Source organism: Phocoena phocoena, chromosome 6, assembly GCF_963924675.1.
Source record: "Phocoena phocoena chromosome 6, mPhoPho1.1, whole genome shotgun sequence".
NCBI lineage: Eukaryota > Metazoa > Chordata > Mammalia > Artiodactyla > Phocoenidae > Phocoena > Phocoena phocoena.
The window spans coordinates 18,565,380-18,583,416 of record NC_089224.1 but is presented as its reverse complement, the minus strand read 5'-3'; the positions used below and the strand labels follow the sequence as shown (position 1 = coordinate 18,583,416).

Here is an 18,037-nt window from a genome sequence, read left to right as displayed (position 1 = left end):
GCTTGCTCTCATGAGCTTACCGTCTAATGGCAGTAGAAGGGAAATGGTGCAGAGTTAAGCACAGAGAGCCCAGTGGTGTCTCCGAGAAACCCATTTCCCTCCTCCCTCTGCTCTGTGCTTTGATAGTCTATTGCACACACATATGTCACCTCTCACATCAATACTGGGAAAAATGAAAAAGGACCAACACCAGAGGCCATCTGGAAAAAGGAGTCTTGTCATCTGGGCCAATAGCAATTGGTTGTTTGGCCTGTGTAGAGAGGAAGAAAGAGCCCAGCACTATATAAACGCCTTCTAACCAGGCTCAGAAATAATTTATTGATACAAAAGGGAATCAAGTCATACTGAGTGAAAATTGTTATTTAATGGCTAGTTTGAGAAACTCAAATTTTATTTGAGAAGGAGTTAAGCTGCTTTTATGAATCTCAGTAATTTAAAAATCCAGTCACTATAGAATAGGAGGTGTTAATAAGAATCTATGTGGCTGCCATTTACATTCAAATGATGAACAATGGAATGATAAGGTGATACTGGAGGAGACTAAAACTAATGGGAATTTAAAAAGCTCTGAGGACTTTTTGTTTTCCCACTAAGGCCTAGATCCAGCTGGACCCAACTTTGAGTATGCAGAAGCCCCAGGTCGCCTTTCTCCAGATGATGCGGATTTTGTAGATGTCTTACACACATTCACCAGAGGGTCACCTGGCCGAAGTATTGGAATTCAGAAACCAGTAGGGCATGTTGACATTTATCCTAATGGAGGCACTTTCCAACCAGGATGTAACATTGCAGAAGCTATCCGTGTGATCGCAGAGAGAGGCCTTGGAGGTAAATATAATTTAGAAGTTAATTAAATGTTAAGTTTTCACCTTAACTCTTACTGGCCAAGGGTCCTACCCATTCTCCACAAGTAGGTAGTTTGAATACACACATTTAGCAAAGATATGTTTTTGAAGAAGTCTGTCACATTTAGCATGACCACCTCAGAGGCTCAGTACTTCCTGTGGTCAGAGAGACATTTCATCTTATATTGTAAACTACACTCATGTTGTAAACTACTGCACTTGCAGTAATAAAAGGAAAAAAAAAATGGTGAGATTTAGACAAGAGAACTGCACTGCCTTTGAAAGTGTTATCTGGCCACATGCTAAACTTCGAATACTGCTGCAAAACAAGTAGAGTTATTTTGAATTTTACTAAAAGTAAAGGACATGTTAATTAGTCCATATTTCTTTTGTCAGCCTTTTAAAGAGATGTACAAGTCAGAAACAAATCGCCATTCCCTAAGAATAAATATTCCAAATTTTTAAGAAGAAAATACGATTTAATATTAGTTTTTAATATTTACTTTAATAATCATGTTAGCTGTGTTAATTTTATGATTTGTTTTAAGGGGCCTTTGCATACCTTGTGGACAATGGGACCTACCTGTAGTCAATATGCTCAGGTGTTTTGGGCATATATTATAGAATTTACAGCATAATGTTACTAACTTCAATTGTTATAAAGCTTATGGTGATAGCTGCACGTTTATGACATTGCTGATTATTTCTATAATTCATTTAATGTAAAAATCATTAGCAGTGACACACCCCTCAATTGTACATAGTATCAATATCTATGATAAAATACTATTAATTTAACAATTATGCCTGCCCTTTATGATATGGTTTCTAGAGTTATGTTTCTAGAAGCATTTAGAAGTATTATATGCTTTGAATATAAGAGAAAGTTGTGATAAACTGGGGGAAATTAACTTCTATCTTGGATGTCTCTTATCATAGCTTCATAAACATACTCACAAATGGAGACAGCAAAAACATCAAAAGTTCCCTATAAATTTGCAACTTTGGCACTGTTGGGGGTAGGTGAGAAGCTGCCGCCAAGAGTACCTCCTTAAATAGGACCTACAATCAAGGGGGTCATTTTATTCTACCACCACACCTCAACTATTTTAGACATGCAAGACGAAACACTCATTGTGGACTGTCACAGAGTTGAAATGTTCTTTGTGTCTCTTTTGCCCCAGATGTGGACCAGCTAGTGAAGTGCTCCCACGAGCGTTCCATTCATCTCTTCATTGACTCTCTGTTGAATGAAGAAAATCCAAGTAAGGCCTACCGGTGCAATTCCAGGGAAGCCTTTGAAAAAGGGCTCTGCCTGAGTTGCAGAAAGAACCGTTGCAACAACTTGGGCTATGAGGTCAATAAAGTCAGAGCCAAAAGAAGCAGCAAAATGTACCTGAAGACTCGTTCTCAGATGCCCTACAAAGGTAGGCTGGAGACTGTTGTAAATAGGAGAATTGATTTGATCCTATTTTTCTTATCATGCTTGTTGCATCACATGTACTGATTCTGTCCATTGCAACAGAGATGATAAAACGATGTTGCTAAACTCCGATTCCTCACCTGTGTTTCTGTTGGTAGAGAAGGAGTTGTACTAATCCATTTTACTGAAGCTCCTAATTCCCATTGCCAGTAAGACCCAGGGCACAACTGCACTGCTCTATGCAGCAGCCCTGCTTGCCACCATCCTTTGTACTTGTGACCATTAGCATGGACCACTGCATTAGCACCAGGCTCCAAGTTAATCTGAAACCATTCATCCAGGGTCAGCAAACTATGGCCCATGGGCCAAATCCAACCCACCACCTGCTTTTGTAAATAAAGTTTTATTAGAATATAGCCACACGAATTCATTTCTGTACTGACTAAGGCTGCTTTCATGCCTCTACAGCAGAGCTGAGTAGTTGGGACAGAGACTATTTGGTCCCACAAAGCCTAAATTATTTACTCTCTGGCCCTTTATAGAAAAAGTTTGCAAACTCCTAAAGTTTGCTTTCAGTGAAGGCAAGAACCACCTGTATTTGAAAATATAACTATTCCTGGGAGGGAAGTCTATACCAAACTTTCTAAGATATTCCCATTTTGTCATGAATTTGTTCACAGTTGAATTTCAAACTTGGCAGCTTGTTCAGAGCAAGACCTGCAGGAATTGAAGGGAGACAGGAAGAGGAGATAATCAGATAAATCTAGAGAGAGGGACTAATGTCAGAAAGGCTAGTTTATGTGGAGTCCTGGTGGAAGTATGAGAGAAGAGATGGCATTGAAGAACAGTTTCCCAGGGTAAAATATATCTGATAGAGGCACCCATTTTTAAGGTGGTTTGTTAGAATCTAGAGGTGCATTTGGTGGTCCAGAGGTTTGGAGCATCTATAATTCAAGGAAACATTTTAAGCAATGAGGGAATCCTTAGTTTCCTTGACTTTTCAGAGTAGGGAAGTGTGTGTCAGGTATAGAGGAGACCATAATCTTCTGAAGAATTGGGCAGGGCTCACTCATCCCCAGCATCCTGCTTCAGTGTTCTCCGGGGACACTTCGGCAGTCAGACTTCCCTTGCTCTGGTCTGTGGCGATGCCTGCAAGGGCTCCATTTAACCCAAACTCTTGCTTTTCATCCTTTACAGCTGTGTTGCAAGCCTGCTGCCTTTCCTATCCCCTAACCTCTCCCGCATCCCATCTGCTCAGGGTTTTTAGTAGAGATGGGGAGAGTAGGAGGAGGTGTGGAAGTTTAAGTGCCTGCTTCTGAAGGCTCTCTCTGATACAGAACACTTTAGGAACTGGCTGTCTTTACAGCCTCACTGGTGATTTAATGAAATAATGTTATTGTGAGCCTATTATTTACTGACTGTGTGCTAGACAGTGGAGAATAGAAGGTACACGTGACTCTCTGAACTGAAGGAGCCTACATACAGGGTAGGGAGGTCAGACATACCCAAGAAACATGAAGAAACATGGTCACATACAGTGACAGTAAAAAATACCAAATGTGCTTGTTCCAGATGCTAAGGGACAAAACAGCCAAGGAAAGGTGGAGTTCATAGTGAAATCTTCATGGGAATTTTGGCCTCTTGGTTTGATCTTCCTAGAACCCCATCAAAGTTGACTACTTTCTGGGTTGGCTTTAGCAATTCAGATACACCTGGATTCTTCCTATCCACTACAATCACACTTTAATGCAAGGGAGTAGAATTCAAATTCTGAATTTTCTAGCAGTGAGCACTGTACAGACATGAAGAAATCTTTCCAAGCCACACATAATTATAGTCATGTATGAGCACTTCCTGTTGATCATTAGTAAGATACTGTCTGTCGTTCAGAATTGCCTGCTTATTTCGGCTGTAGTGTTCCATAAAGACTGATCAGAGGTTGTTCTGCTTTTCTCTCTACAGTCTTCCATTACCAAGTAAAGATACATTTTTCTGGGACTGAGAGTGATACACACAGCAACCAGGCCTTCGAGATCTCTCTGTATGGCACTGTGGCCGAGAGTGAGAACATCCCTTTCACCCTGTGAGTAGCCACGGAACATGACCTCCAGCATGTGGGTTTATCATGGCACTGCTACCTGCTCTAATCATTGGTCTGAGGAACAGAAGAGGCATAGGACACCTAGAAAAACATATTTAACAGAAAAATTTTTAAAAGGCTATATGGCAAAAGATGTTCATTGCAGTGGTACATATAGTAGCATAAATTAGAAGCAAAGCAAGTGTCCAAAACTGAGGCAATGGCTAAGTGAATTGTGGTTTAACAAATCAAGAAAATCAATCTAGCCTCTAAAAACTGTAATTATAGAAAACTAGGTAAAACATGGCAAAAAGTGAAAGATAAAATATGAAGTGAACAAAGAAAGCATAGAGAATTGTATTATGTACACTATGACTGTAACAAAGGACACGTTCACATATCAATACAAATTGAAAGGGAATATATGAAAATGAAAATAATATCTCTAAATGGTGGACTTATGAACTTTTTTCTCTTAAGAATTATATTACATAGTTCATATTGTTAGGATAAAAGTTGGAATACATTAAAGGTACACATTAGTGTAGATATTGTTTAAAATACACTAAATGCCATTGACATGCATCTTGCATATTTTGTTGGACAGTTTTTGCATTTGAAAAATATTCCCCGAAGAGTAAAGCTATTTATATCTTAGGACGAAGAAAAAGAAAAAAAAAAACACCCTGCTTTCCAGAACTAACTAAATATGTTGATTTTTTATTCAGGCCTGAAGTCTCCACAAATAAAACATACTCCTTTCTAATTTATACTGAGGTGGATATTGGAGAATTGCTAATGTTGAAACTCAAATGGATCAGCGATTCGTACTTCAGCTGGTCCAACTGGTGGAGCAGCCCCGGCTTTGCTATTGAGAAGATCAGAGTAAAGGCAGGAGAGACTCAAAAAAAGTAATTAAATTTATTTTTCTCCATTCATTTTTTAAAAAAATGGTTATTTTGCCTTAATCTCTAGCCTACAAAGGTAGCTCACATTTTTTTCTTCTTTTTTCCTTTAACATCTTTATTGGAGTATAATTACTTTACAATGTTGTGTTAGTTTCTTCTGTATAACTAAGTGAATCAGCTATATGCATGCTATATGCATACTATATCCCCATGTCCCCTCCCTCTTGTGTCTCCCTCCCACCCTCCTTATCCTACCCCTTTAGGTGGTCGCAAAGCACCAAGCTGATCTCCCTGTGCTATGCTGATCTCCCTGTGCTATGCAGCTGCTTCCCACTAGCTATTTTACATTCGGTAGTATATATATGTTAATGTTATTCTCTCACTTTCTCCCAACGTACCATTTCCCCTGCGCATGTCCTCAAGTCCATTCTCTACGTCTGTGTATTTATTCCTGTCCTGCCCCTAGGTTCTTCAGAACCATTTTTTTCCTTTTTTTTTAGATTCCATATATATGTGCTAGCATATGGTATTTGTTTTTCTCTTTCTGACATACTTCACTCTGTATGACAGACTCTAGGTCCATTCACTTCACTACAAATAACTCAATTTCGTTTCCGTTTATGGCTGAGTAATATTCCATTGTATATATGTACCACATCTTCTTTATCCATTCATCTGTCAATGGACACTTAGATTGCTTTCATGCCCTGGCTATTGTAAATAGTGCAGCAATGAACATTGTGATACATGACTCTTTTTGAATTATGGTTTTCTCAGGGTATATGCCCAGTAGTGGGACTGCTGGGTCATATAATACTTCTAGCTTTAGTTTTTTAAGGAAACTCCGTACTGTTCTCCATAATGGCTGTATCAACTTACATTCTCACCAACTGTGCAAGAGGGTTTCCTTTTCTCCACACCCTCTCCAGCCTTTACTGTTTATAGACTTTTTGATGATGGCCATTCTGACTGGTGTGACGTGAACCTCATTGTAGTTTTGATTTGCATTTCTCTAATGATTAGTGATGTTGAGCATCTTTTCATGTGTTTGTTGGCAATCTGTATAACTTCTTTGGAGAAATGTCTATTTAGGTCCCCTGCCCACTTTTGGCTTGGGTTGTGTGTTTTTTTGATATTGAGCTGCATGAGCTCCTTATACATTTTGGAGATTAATCCTTTGTCAGTTGCTTCGTTTGCAAATATCTCCCATTCTGAGGGTTGTCTTTTGGTCTTGTTTATGGTTTCCTTTGCTGTGCAAAAGCGCTGAAGTTTCATTAGGTCCCAATTTTTTGTTTTTATTTCCATTTCTCTAGGAGGTGGGTCAAAAAGGATCTTTCTGTGATTTATGTCATGGAGTATTCTGCCTATGTTTTCCTCTAAGAGTTCTATAGTGTGTGGCCTTACATGTAGGTCTCTAATCCATTTTGAGTTTATTTTTGTGTATGGTGTTAGGGAGTGTTCTAATTTCATTCTTTTACATGTAGCTGTCCAGTTTTCCCAGCACCACTTATTGAAGAGGTAGTCTTTCCTCCATTGTATACTCTTGCCTCCTTTATCAAAGATAAGGTGACCATTTGTGCACGGGTTTATCTCTGGGCTTTCTATCCTGTTCCATTGATCTATATTTCTGTTTTTGTGCTAGTACCATACTATCTTGATTACCATAGCTTTGTAGCATAGTCTGAAGTCAGGGACTCTGATTCCTCCAGCTTCATTTTTCTTTCTCAAGATAGCTTTGGCTATTCAGGGTCTTTTGTGTTTCCATACAAATTGTAACATTTCTTGTTCTAGTTCTGTGAAAAATGCCATTGGCAATTTGATAGGGATTGCATTGAATCTGTAGATTGCTTTGGGTAGTAGAGTCATTTTCATAATGTTGATTCTTCCAATCCAAGAACATGGTATATCTCTCCATCTGTTTGTATCATCTTTAATTTCTTTCATCAGTGTCTTATAGTTTTCTGCAGACAGGTCTTTTGTCTCCTTAGGCAGGTTTATTCCTAGGTATTTTATTCTTTTTGTTGCAATGGTAAATGGGAGTGTTTCCTTAATTTCTCTTTCAGATTTTTCATCATTAGTGTATAGGAATGCAAGAGATTTCTGTGCATTAATTTTGTATCCTGCTACTCTACCAAATTCATTGATTAGCTCTAGTAGTACTCTGGTAGCATCTTTAGAATTCTCTATGTATAGTATCATGTCATCTGCAAACAGGGACAATTTCACGTCTTCTTTTCTGATTTAGATTCCTTTTATTTCTTTTTCTTCTCTGATTGCTGTGGCTAAAACTTCCAAAACTAGGTTGAATAATAGTGGTGGGAGTGGGCAACCTTGTCTTGTTTCTGATCTTAGAGGAGATGGTTTCATTTTTTCACCATTGAGAACGATGTTGGCTGTGGTTTGTCATATATGGCCTTTATTATGTTGAGGTAAGTTCCCTCTAAGCCTACTTTCTGGAGGGTTTTTTTCATAAATGAGTGTTGAATTTTGTCAAAAGCTTTTTCTGCATCTATTGAGTTGATCATATGGTTTTTATTCTTCAGTTTGTTAATGTGGTGTATCACATTGATTGATATGCATGTATTGAAGAATCCTTGCATTCCTGGGAAAAATCCCAGTTGATCATGGTGTTTGATCCTTTTAGTGTGCTATTGGATTTTGTTTGTTAGTATTTTGTTGAGGATTTTTGCATCTATGTTGATCAGAGATATTGGCCTGTAGTTTTCTTTTTTTGTGACATCTTTGTGTGGTTTTCGTATCAGGGCGATGGTGGCCTCGTAGGATGAGTTTGGGAGTCTTCCTCCCTCAGCTATATTTTGCAAGAATTTGAGAAGGATAGGTGTTAGGTCTTCTCTAAATGTTTGATAGAATTCACCTGTGAAGCCATCTGGTCCTGGGGTTTTGATTGTTGGTAGATTTTTAATCACAGTTTCAATTTCAGTGCTTGTGATTGGTCTGTTTATATTTTCTATTTCTTCCTGGTTCAGTCTCGGTAGGTTGTGCTTTTCTAAGAAATTTTCAATTTCTTTCTGGTTGTCCATTTTATTGGCATATCATTGCTTGTAGTAATCTCTCATGATCCTTTGTATTTCTGCAGTGTCAGTTGTTACTTCTCCCTTTTCATTTCTAATTCTGTTGGTTTGAGTCTTCTCCCTTTTTTTCTTCATAGGTCTGGCTAATGGTTTAACAATTTTGTTTATCTTCTCAAAGAACCGGCTTTTAGTTTTATTGATCTTTGCTAGTGTTTCCTTCATTTCTTTTTCATGTATTTCTGATCTGATCTTTATGATTTCTTTCCTTCTGCTAACGTTGGGTGTTTTTTTTTTGTTTTTCTTTCTCTAATTGCTTTAGGTGTAAGGTTAGGTTGCTTATTTGAGATGTTTCTTGTCTCTTGAGGTAGGATTGTATTGCTATAAACTTGCCTCTTAGAACTGCTTTTGCTGCATCCCATTGGTTTTGGGTCGTCTTGTTTTCATTGTCATTTGTTTCTAGGTATTTTTTAATTTCCTCTTTGATTTCTTCAGTGATCTCTTGGTTATTTAGTAGCATATTGTTTAGCCACCATGTGTTTGTAATTTTTAGTTTTTTCCTGTAATTGATATCTAGTCTCATAGCGTTGTGGTCAGAAAAGATACCTGATATGGTTTCAATTTTCTTAAATTTACCAAGGCTGATTTTTGACCCAAAATGTGGTCTATCTTGGATAATTTTCCATAAGCACTTGAGAAGAAAGTGTATTCTGTTGTTTTTGGATGGAATGTCCTATATATATCAATTAAGAATATCTTGCTAAGATGTCATTTAAATCTTGTGTTTCCTTATTTATTTTCATCTTGGCTGATCTGCCCATTGGTGAAAGTGGGGTGTTAAAAGTCTCCTACTATTATCGTGTTACTGTCGATTTCTCCTTTCATGGTTTTTAGCATTTGCCTTATGTATTAATGTGCTCCTATGTTGGGTGCATAAATGTTTATAATTGTTATATCTTCTTCTTGGATTAATCCCTTGATCATTATGTAGTGTACTTCTTTGTCTCTTGTAATAGTGTTTGTTATAAAGTCTATTTTGTCTGATATGAGAATTGCTACTCCAGCTTTCTTTTGATTTCCATTTGCATGGAATATCTTTTTCCATCCCCTCACTTTCAGGCTGTATGTGTCCCTAGGTCTGAAGTGAGTGTCTTGTAAACAGCATGTATACGGGTTTTGTTTTTGTATCCAGTCAGCCAATCTTTGCCTTTTAGTTGTAACATTTAATCCATTTACGTGTAAGGTAATTATCGATATGTATGTTCCTATTACCATTTTCTTAATTGTTTTGGGTTTGTTTTTGTAGGTCTTTTCCTTCTCTTGTGTTTCCTTCCTAGAGAAGTTCCTTTAGCATTTGTCGTATAGCTGGTTTGGTGGTGCTGAATTCTCTTATCTTGTGCTTGTCTGTAAAAGTTTTAATTTCTCTGTCAAATCTGAATGATATCTTTGCTGGATAGAGTAATCTTGGTTGTAGGTTTTTCCCTTTCATCACTTTAAATATGTCCTGCCACTCCCTTCTGGCTTGCAGAGTTTCTGCTGAAAAATCAGCTGTTAACCTTATATGGATTCCCTTGTATGTTAACACTAACCCTTGCTGCTTTTAATATTTTTTCTTTGTATTTAATTTTTGATGGTTTCATTAATATGTGTCTCAGTGTGTTTCTCTTTGGGTTTATTCTGTATGGTACTCTCTGTGCTTCCTGGACTTGATTGACTATTTCCTTTCCCATGTTAAGGAAGTTTTCAAGTATAATCTCTTCAAATATTTTCTCAGCCCCTTTCTTCTTCTCTTCTTCTTCTGGGACCTCTGTAATTCAAATGTTGGTGCATTTAATGTTGTCCCAGAGGTCTCTGAGACTGTCCTCAATTCTTTTCATTGTTTTTTCTTTATTCTGCTCTCTGGCAGTTATTTCCACCATTTTATCTTCCAGCTCACTTATCCGTTCTTCTGCCTCAGTTGTTCTGCTACTGATTCCTTCTAGAGTATTTTTAGTTTCAGTAATTGTGTGGTTCATCACTCTTTGCTCTTTAGTTCTTCTAGATCCTTGTTAAATGTTTCTTGTGTTTTTTCCATTCTGTTTCCAAGATTTTGGATCATCTTTACTATCATTACTCTGAATTCTTTTTCAGGTAGATTGCCTATTTCATCTTCATTTATTTGGTCTTATAGGTTTTTACCTTGCTCCTTTGTCTGTAACATATTTCTTTGTCATTTCTTTTTTTTTTCTCTCTTTTTGATGGGTGGTGCTGTATTCCTGTCTTACTAGTTGTTTGGCCTGAGACGTCCAGCACTTGAGTTTGCAGGCAGTTGGATAGAGCCAGGTCTTGTTGCTGAGATGAGGACATCCAGGAGGCCTCATTCCAATCAATATTCCCTGGGGTCTGGGGTTCTCTGTTAGTCCAGCGGTTTGGACTCGGAGCTCCCACCATAGGAGCTCGGGCCTGACCTCCAGCCTGGGAACCAAGATCTCACAAGCTTTGTGGCATGGTTAAAAACAAAAAAGGAAATCAGAAAGAAAGGAAGGAGCAGTACCATATAAAAGGATAAAAACAAAATAAAATTAGAAAGATAAAAAATATATTAGGAAAAATAAAACTATAATTGAAACAACTGTAACAAGGTAAAATAAAACCACACAGAAAAAAAAAAATCCTTGGCTATGGGGGTAGAATTTAGGCAGGGGGTGGAACTTAGGCAGGGGCGGGGTTTTGGGTAGGGCAGTACCTAGGCTGGTGGGGGACTGACGCTTGAGCATGGGGCAGGACCTAGGCGGGGTGACGTTCAAGCGTGGGGCAGGGCCTCTGCCTAGGAAGTGCACAGAAGGGGAGAGGCAGCACATTGGAAGGAGGGCCTCTGGAGTGTGGGGTTCTGGAATTTGGAGGTAAGGCCCTGAGTGAGCGTGTGTGGGTGGGGTTTAGGCTGAGCACATTGGAGGGGCCCTCAGAGTGTAGAGGTGGGGCCCTGGTTGGGGGTGTAGGGGTGGGGCTCAGGTTCTGCGTGGCAGGAGGGAGGCTCCAAGGGCAGAGGATTAGGCCCGCAAGCCCAACAGGCTTCCCATTTGCTAAGTGGACAGGGAAAGCACTGGCTGCGTTCCCTTCCATTCCTTCACGTCCCACGACCACCGTCTCCCCTAGGGTCTCCCCCACCCTACTGGACCCCCTAACTGTGGGTGGGTCCTATGGTGTAGGAACTTCTCCCCTCCGCCAGCTGCTCCTCAGGGGTGCCGGAGGTCCGGCCTTTGTTTTTGCTCCCCCTTCTCACCCTCCCACTTCCTCAGGGCCAGCATGGCTGGAGGGGGCCTTGGTGGGTAGAGGATCAGGCCCGGGATCTCAGCAGGTTCCTCGGGGTCCAAGTGGGCAGAGGAAACCTGGCCACGCTTCCTTTTGATCCTCTGCCCCCCAGTGGTTCCCCAATTTACCCCTTCCAGCGTGGGATCCCTTCCCCTCCCCCAGCCACCCCTCAGGGGTGCCAGTCCCATCCCGCCTCCACTTCTCATCCCCCTTCACTCCCCCCATTCTCCGTGTTTCTACCTGGTCGCTGGGGGTTCCTCCAGTCCCCTTACGTGTCCGTGGTCCCCCACCGGTGCCTGGTAGGTGCCCTAGTTGTGAGGAGACGCGAATTCCGAGTCCTCCTAGTATGCCATCTTGACTCGACTTCGCCCCTGTCCATTCATTTTCATTCACTCTAATGTTATTACCTAGAAATAGTATTTATGGAGCCTCCAATGTTCAGGTGAAACTTTAGTAAGCTTTGTCTTTAAAACTACATTACCTAGATAATTACACCTATCATTTTTTAGGTGTGTTATTTTATTGTCATACTAGGGAAGTAATGGTATCTCTGCATTTTGTGGAAAGAAAACCTAAACTCTGAATTGCCACAGTCATTGAGTGAGAGTTGAGATTAGAAGTCAAGAATCTCAGCTTCTCATTTAGCACTGATTCTTGCAAGCACAAAACAGTTATGCAGAGAACCTCAGAGATGCCACTTGGACATTCAAAGATTAAAACTAACCTCTTCAAGAAGGACAAGATTCCAAGATAATCTCATCCTCTCTTCCCAACCCCACTCCACATAGATAAAATGAATTGCATAGAGAGCCCCATAAGATTTAAAATTTTATACTAAATGTACAGGGATTTTGCAAACTGTAGTATACTATTATTGTAAATAAAATGACTCTTTAAATTAGGATTGATAAGAAATTCTCTGGTGGTTAGGACTCAGTGCTTTCACTGTGGAGGGCCTGGGTTCAATCCCTGGCTGGGGAACTAAGATCCCCTAAGCCACGAGGCATGACCAATGAATGAATGAATGAATAAATAAATAAATAAGTGTTGATAATGTATTTCTCTTTTGTCATTTTCTTTTATAACCAAAAGGGGGGAAAAGAGGTTGTGAATGGAGAGGCTATACAGAGTATTTGTTTTTCCAGCAGGGCCAGTTGAAGGCTAGTTTGTGAATTCCCTAATGCAGACAACTAAGAAGTGGTAAAATTGATCTTGTGTCATTTTTTGGTGAAAATATTGTGATTTTAAGCCTGTTCCAGGCTGTCTGTGCTGTCTGTGTGCCTGTCTGTACTGATGAACTAGCTTTACTGCTGGACAGTGGGTTAAGCCCTCAGATAACCCTCTGATTCGGATGTGTTGCTGACCTGAGTGGCCTGAGTATAAACAGGTAAATATTGGAAATATCAACACAATCAGAACGATTATGTAGGATTCAAACAGCCCTGACTGAACCATTTATTTTTGAACATTTTTATTGTTCCAATATGGTGTGCTCACGTCCATTTTCTTCCACAGGGTGATCTTCTGTTCCAGGGAGAAGATGTCTCATCTGCAGAAAGGAAAGTCACCTGTGATATTTGTGAAATGCCATGACAAGTCTCTGAATAGAAAGTCTGGCTGGTGAGCATCGTGGGCTAAGGCTGTCTGGGTATCTTGAACTTGCTCTCTGAGGGATGCTGCTTCATGCATTACCCTTCACCCCTGAACTAAAGGCTTGGACTGAGGCTTGTGATCAGAGCCTTCGGGTGGCCTTTCTCAGGCCTCCTGCATACACATTAGACCAGTGCGTTTGCTTTTGGCAGTACTTCCTCTATTTTCTTTTTCTTTCTGTTCTTTCTGCCAGCTCTGACCTTCACTCCAGGTGCACTTTTTAGATTTTATTTTACATCTTGAACTACCACAAAATCTTCACTTCTGCTTTTTCCTGTACTGCCCCATTTACAGACCCTATGTGCAGTGGATACAACACAAGTTAGTAGCTGTGATTGCAGCTGTGGGTGCAGCTCCTCCCAAGATGTACCCAGGGGAGCAAAACATCAGCTGCAGCCCAAGTCCTCCTTGATTCTCCAAGTGCCAGCAGATTCCAGGACAGAGAGCCAAAGGGGCGGCCACCAAGCATCCATCTCAAAACCCCCAAAGACGGAAAGCTAGTGGACTTAGAGTTTAGGAGATGGTTCTCTTTTCCATCTCAAAACAACTGCCTGGCTCTTTTCTACCTGACCTTTAAGGCTAATCCACATGGCAGCTGTCAGCTGAATCATTCCAGAGTGTCAGTACTAAGTAGAGACTGAACATGTGACCTTCCCCGTCCCCTCCTGAATTCCCAAAGTGTGCCACTTTCATTCCTCCACTCATTCCACTGCCAGAAGCCAAGTGCTGATGGCTTATAAGTGTAAAGGGGGAAAGCTTAGATCATATCATATCATATCATAGAAGGCAGTGACATAAGAAACAATGGGAAAAGTTGGTCACAACATCATCTGGAAATAGAAAAGCCAATTGCTTTCAGTTTGTCTTCTCCCAGTTACATTTATAGATGAAAGTACAGAATAAGAATTTTCTAATCAAAAAAAGTATATTAAAGACCCTAATGTGGAATATCTCTATTATTTTTAATTTCCATTTTATAAGATAGTTTATCCATGGATAATTATGGATTTTGAATAGATTAGAGAAAATAGGCAAAAAGATAATAAAACCATTGTAACTATCACCCAGGGACAACCCCCAACTAGCATTTTAATTCATATCCTTTCAGACTTTCTCTATGCACATGTAATATTTATATTTTTTAATTTTTTTACATAATGGCATTATGACATATGTACTTTGAGTGACAAGATGAAGCCATCTGGATTGAAAACATTAATGTAAGAGCACTCAAGATAAACTTGAAATAGAGAATAGTTACTGGTATTGAGCCAGGGAGAATAACTGAATATTTATCTAAGTGGAGACTTCTACTAAGAGCTTCATTGCTTTGTTTTTCCTCATCACAAATCTGAGGCAATTTCACACTTGCTTTAACTCTTTGAAAGGAACTCCTATATGAAGTTTTATACATTGCTTTTACGTTACCTATAAACATACGTAAACACACCTCTGCATACATTCTCTCCAAATCATCCACAACTCTAAACATATAATGTGAATTTAAAAACAAAACTCGAAAAATTAGGAAATAACTCCAGCTGTTTATGAAGTATTTCTGGTCATATTGGTCATATTATTTAAATAAGTTATAAGACTTTATCTGAGATAGTTATGATACATTCCTCACCTGATTATAAGACTACTGGAACAACATGTATTTAGAGAGCTTTTTTTTTTGTTTTACATCTGATCTTTTTCTAGGAGGTAATTATGAACCAGACTAATAACCCTCTGCAGTTTGTCGCCTCTGTGACTAAATTAATCAATCAAATAAAAGCTTCTCTTTCTCTCACTTTCTGATATAACTCGTTAGAACTCTCAAGAAAAGAAAAAATAGGTATTTTATTTAACAAGTTTTAGAAGTAAGCAATCTTCCTAAATTTTGAAATCATTTGGTTCAGTCTTCTGAAAATGATACTGCTTATCAGGACATGGCTAAGTATATATTAGAGTGTCTTTTATTGCTATGAGCCTGCCACTTCCTCTGATTCAGTTTATTCTCACAACCTTTGTTCTGAACTTCCAGGTGACTACTTTTTCACCATGAAGGTAGTGGAGGGAGGGGAGAAGGGCTATAAAACACTAAGCAGGTAATAAATTGCCGTTCTTCCTCTGTTTTCTCTCAGAAACTGGGAAAATCTACAGAAGAAAGAACAGCCTATGAATTCTATGAAGAATGAAGTAACTTTTACAAAAGACGCCCAGTGCTTTGGGTGGTTAAAGGTGGACTTTCCTGAGTATTAATCCCAGCTCTATAGCCTTGTTAGTTATTTTAGGAGACAGTCTCAAATACTGAAACGTGGCTAATTCAATTTGAGGAGTAGAGTGGCCAAATAGCACATTTTTCAACATTAAAAAATAGCAGATATGAAAAGCACTGCCTTCTGTCCTTTGAGAAAGAAATAAGAATTGTTTGGGCTCATGGTAAAATAATCAGACCTCTTCATATAGTAAGTTTAGCCATAGCCTAATATTGATTAGAGCCTCACATTTTAATTTGAATTCTGCATTTTCTAGACTGATAACCTTTTCAAAGTTTTCTCCAAGTCTAAATATAGAAAGTGATTTTCGGTGGCATGAGTCGGACCCATTTACTTATCAGTCAAAATACCTACTTTCTTGGAATGATCCTCTTGCCATTGGGATGTAGCCCAGGAGTTAACCAGGAACTAGTGACTTGGAGAGAGGAATGGAGAATAGAGTTGATAAAGCACTAAAGCTTTAAATACTCCCTGCGGTTTGTTGCATCATAAAAAAGTTACAAATTAAAGGACATATAATATTGAGATCAATTAAACCTTAATAGGCTTTACTGTTTATGGCTTAGTCTTTCCCCTTCCTTTTCTTGCTTTGTCTCAAGATTATATTTTAACAAATTTCCCTGGATAGGCATTTAAAATGAGCCTGTTATCATCAGCTTACACATAATTTTAACTACAGAGAAAGAAAATGAAACAATAATTTTATTATCAGATTTTCAAAATTATATTCATTGATTTGAAGTCCTGTAATATACGATGGTTACTATTTAATTTTAGGCTTATTTCAGCCATGCTTCAGTCAGACTTTGAGCATGTCTCTTTCTTCCCTAATTTTGATAAGAAAATATGTGTTCAAGGTCAAATTTTGCATCATGCAAACTCTTACAAATTTTAGACAAGGATTGTTTTTACTAAGTAAAGAAATAGAAGAGTTACAGGATATATTCATAGGCAGTGCTTAAAACCATCGTGGGCAGTTAAAAGGATCCTCCATTGTTATAATCACATGGAATATCATGAGAGTTGTTGTTGTTTTTAACAACTAGTCAAGAGTGAGTGAACAATTATTTATAAACTAGATCTCATATTTTCAGAATGCTTTTCTATATATTATTATAAAATGATAAAGAAGTCAAATATCTCAGAGGCTATTGCTGGGAATCCAAACTGTGAATGTGTGTGGGTGTCTGAACACATATTCACATATGAAGCCCCACATGTATGATTATTCCTCAGCGTGGCTTGGAAGGTAAATGATCAAGAGATGTATTGGAACACATTGGAGTAGAAATTGTTCCAGTGGTGCCAGAACTTAAGCCCTTCATCTGAAAAATATGGTTTTGCCTGTACAAAATAGGATGAATGTTGTGATTGACATCAGCCAGCTTGGAATGAATTCTCTCTAAAAATAAAATGTTGTGCGACATGTTGTTGGCATCACCCTTTATTGTTAATTCATTAATTCTCTGGATTTGGGTTTTGAGCAAGTGTGCATCAACTTTAGAAAATATGAATCAAATCAGTGTATGCCCCTGGGAACTCTGGCTTCTACAGACTTCACTATATATATCAGCAATGCTTTGGCTTTAAATGTTATTTATTAGCTGTAAATATATGTGTGTATGTGTAAAGGGAGTTTGTACATACTGGAAAGGTCGTTGTGGCTATCTGCATTTATAGCTGTTTGGTGCTAACTTTGTACATGTCTTTATCAGTGACAGTCTCACTGAGCAAACTTACTCTTATGAAGTAATACAATAAAATGGGCTTTTAAAAAACACAAAACTTACTTAACTATGTGAAGAAATGGAATCTGCTTTTAATAAAATTTATGAAATTTTATTACAATACTAAGTCATTACTTTGTATCATTTAAACCCCTCCAAAAAGAAATTTATTCTTAGGGCAGATTCATTAAGCAAATTTTTACTGAGTAATCCTATGTTTAGTAAAATATATAGCTTCTAAAAATTACAGTGCATATTATATTTTATTTTTTTATATTTACATGTGTACAAAGTCTTAGAGATCCTTTACATTATAGAGAAAAATGATACAGAATTTTTCCTAAAAAAATACACAGGACTTTCCTTGCCTGCCAGATACTTTTTCACAAGTAAAATGTTAGATTAATATAAAAATACCTTTCACTATTTTCTGGAATAGTGTTTCTATTTCTGAGGTCTGACCATTAGCTACAAAGTCAGTGGCATTTGTGCAATAAAATGAATCATTTGGGATGAGAGGGTGCATTTTTAGACCTTTTCTTTGAATTGTCTTGATAATGAGAAAGAACAACATACAGGGTCTTCCCTGGTAGTCCAGTGGTTAAGACTTCACCTTCCAATGCAGGGAATGTGGGTTTGATCCCTGGTCAGGGAGCTAAGATCCCACATGCCTCACAGCCAGAAAACCAAAACATAAAACAGAAGCAATATTGTAACAAAATTCAGTAAAGACTTAAAAAAGAAGGGGACTTCCCTGGTGGCTCAGTGCTTAAGAATCTGCCTGCCAATGCAGGGGACATTGGTTCGAACCCTGGTCTGG

At 38.6% G+C, this 18,037-nt stretch overlaps 1 protein-coding gene across 1 annotated transcript in view; it reads left to right on the top strand.

Moving 5' to 3' along the window:
- Positions 1-17,338, top strand: part of LPL (lipoprotein lipase) — a 30,066-nt gene extending 12,728 nt beyond the window's left edge. Inside the window, exons 5-10 of the mRNA XM_065878800.1 lie at positions 595-828; positions 2,030-2,272; positions 4,231-4,351; positions 5,077-5,259; positions 13,092-13,196; positions 15,356-17,338. Of these exons, the coding sequence (XP_065734872.1) occupies positions 595-828; positions 2,030-2,272; positions 4,231-4,351; positions 5,077-5,259; positions 13,092-13,196; position 15,356 (887 nt within the window). The 3' untranslated portion in view covers positions 15,357-17,338. The remainder of the gene's footprint in view (positions 1-594; positions 829-2,029; positions 2,273-4,230; positions 4,352-5,076; positions 5,260-13,091; positions 13,197-15,355) is intronic.
- Positions 17,339-18,037: the final 699 nt, after the last annotated feature.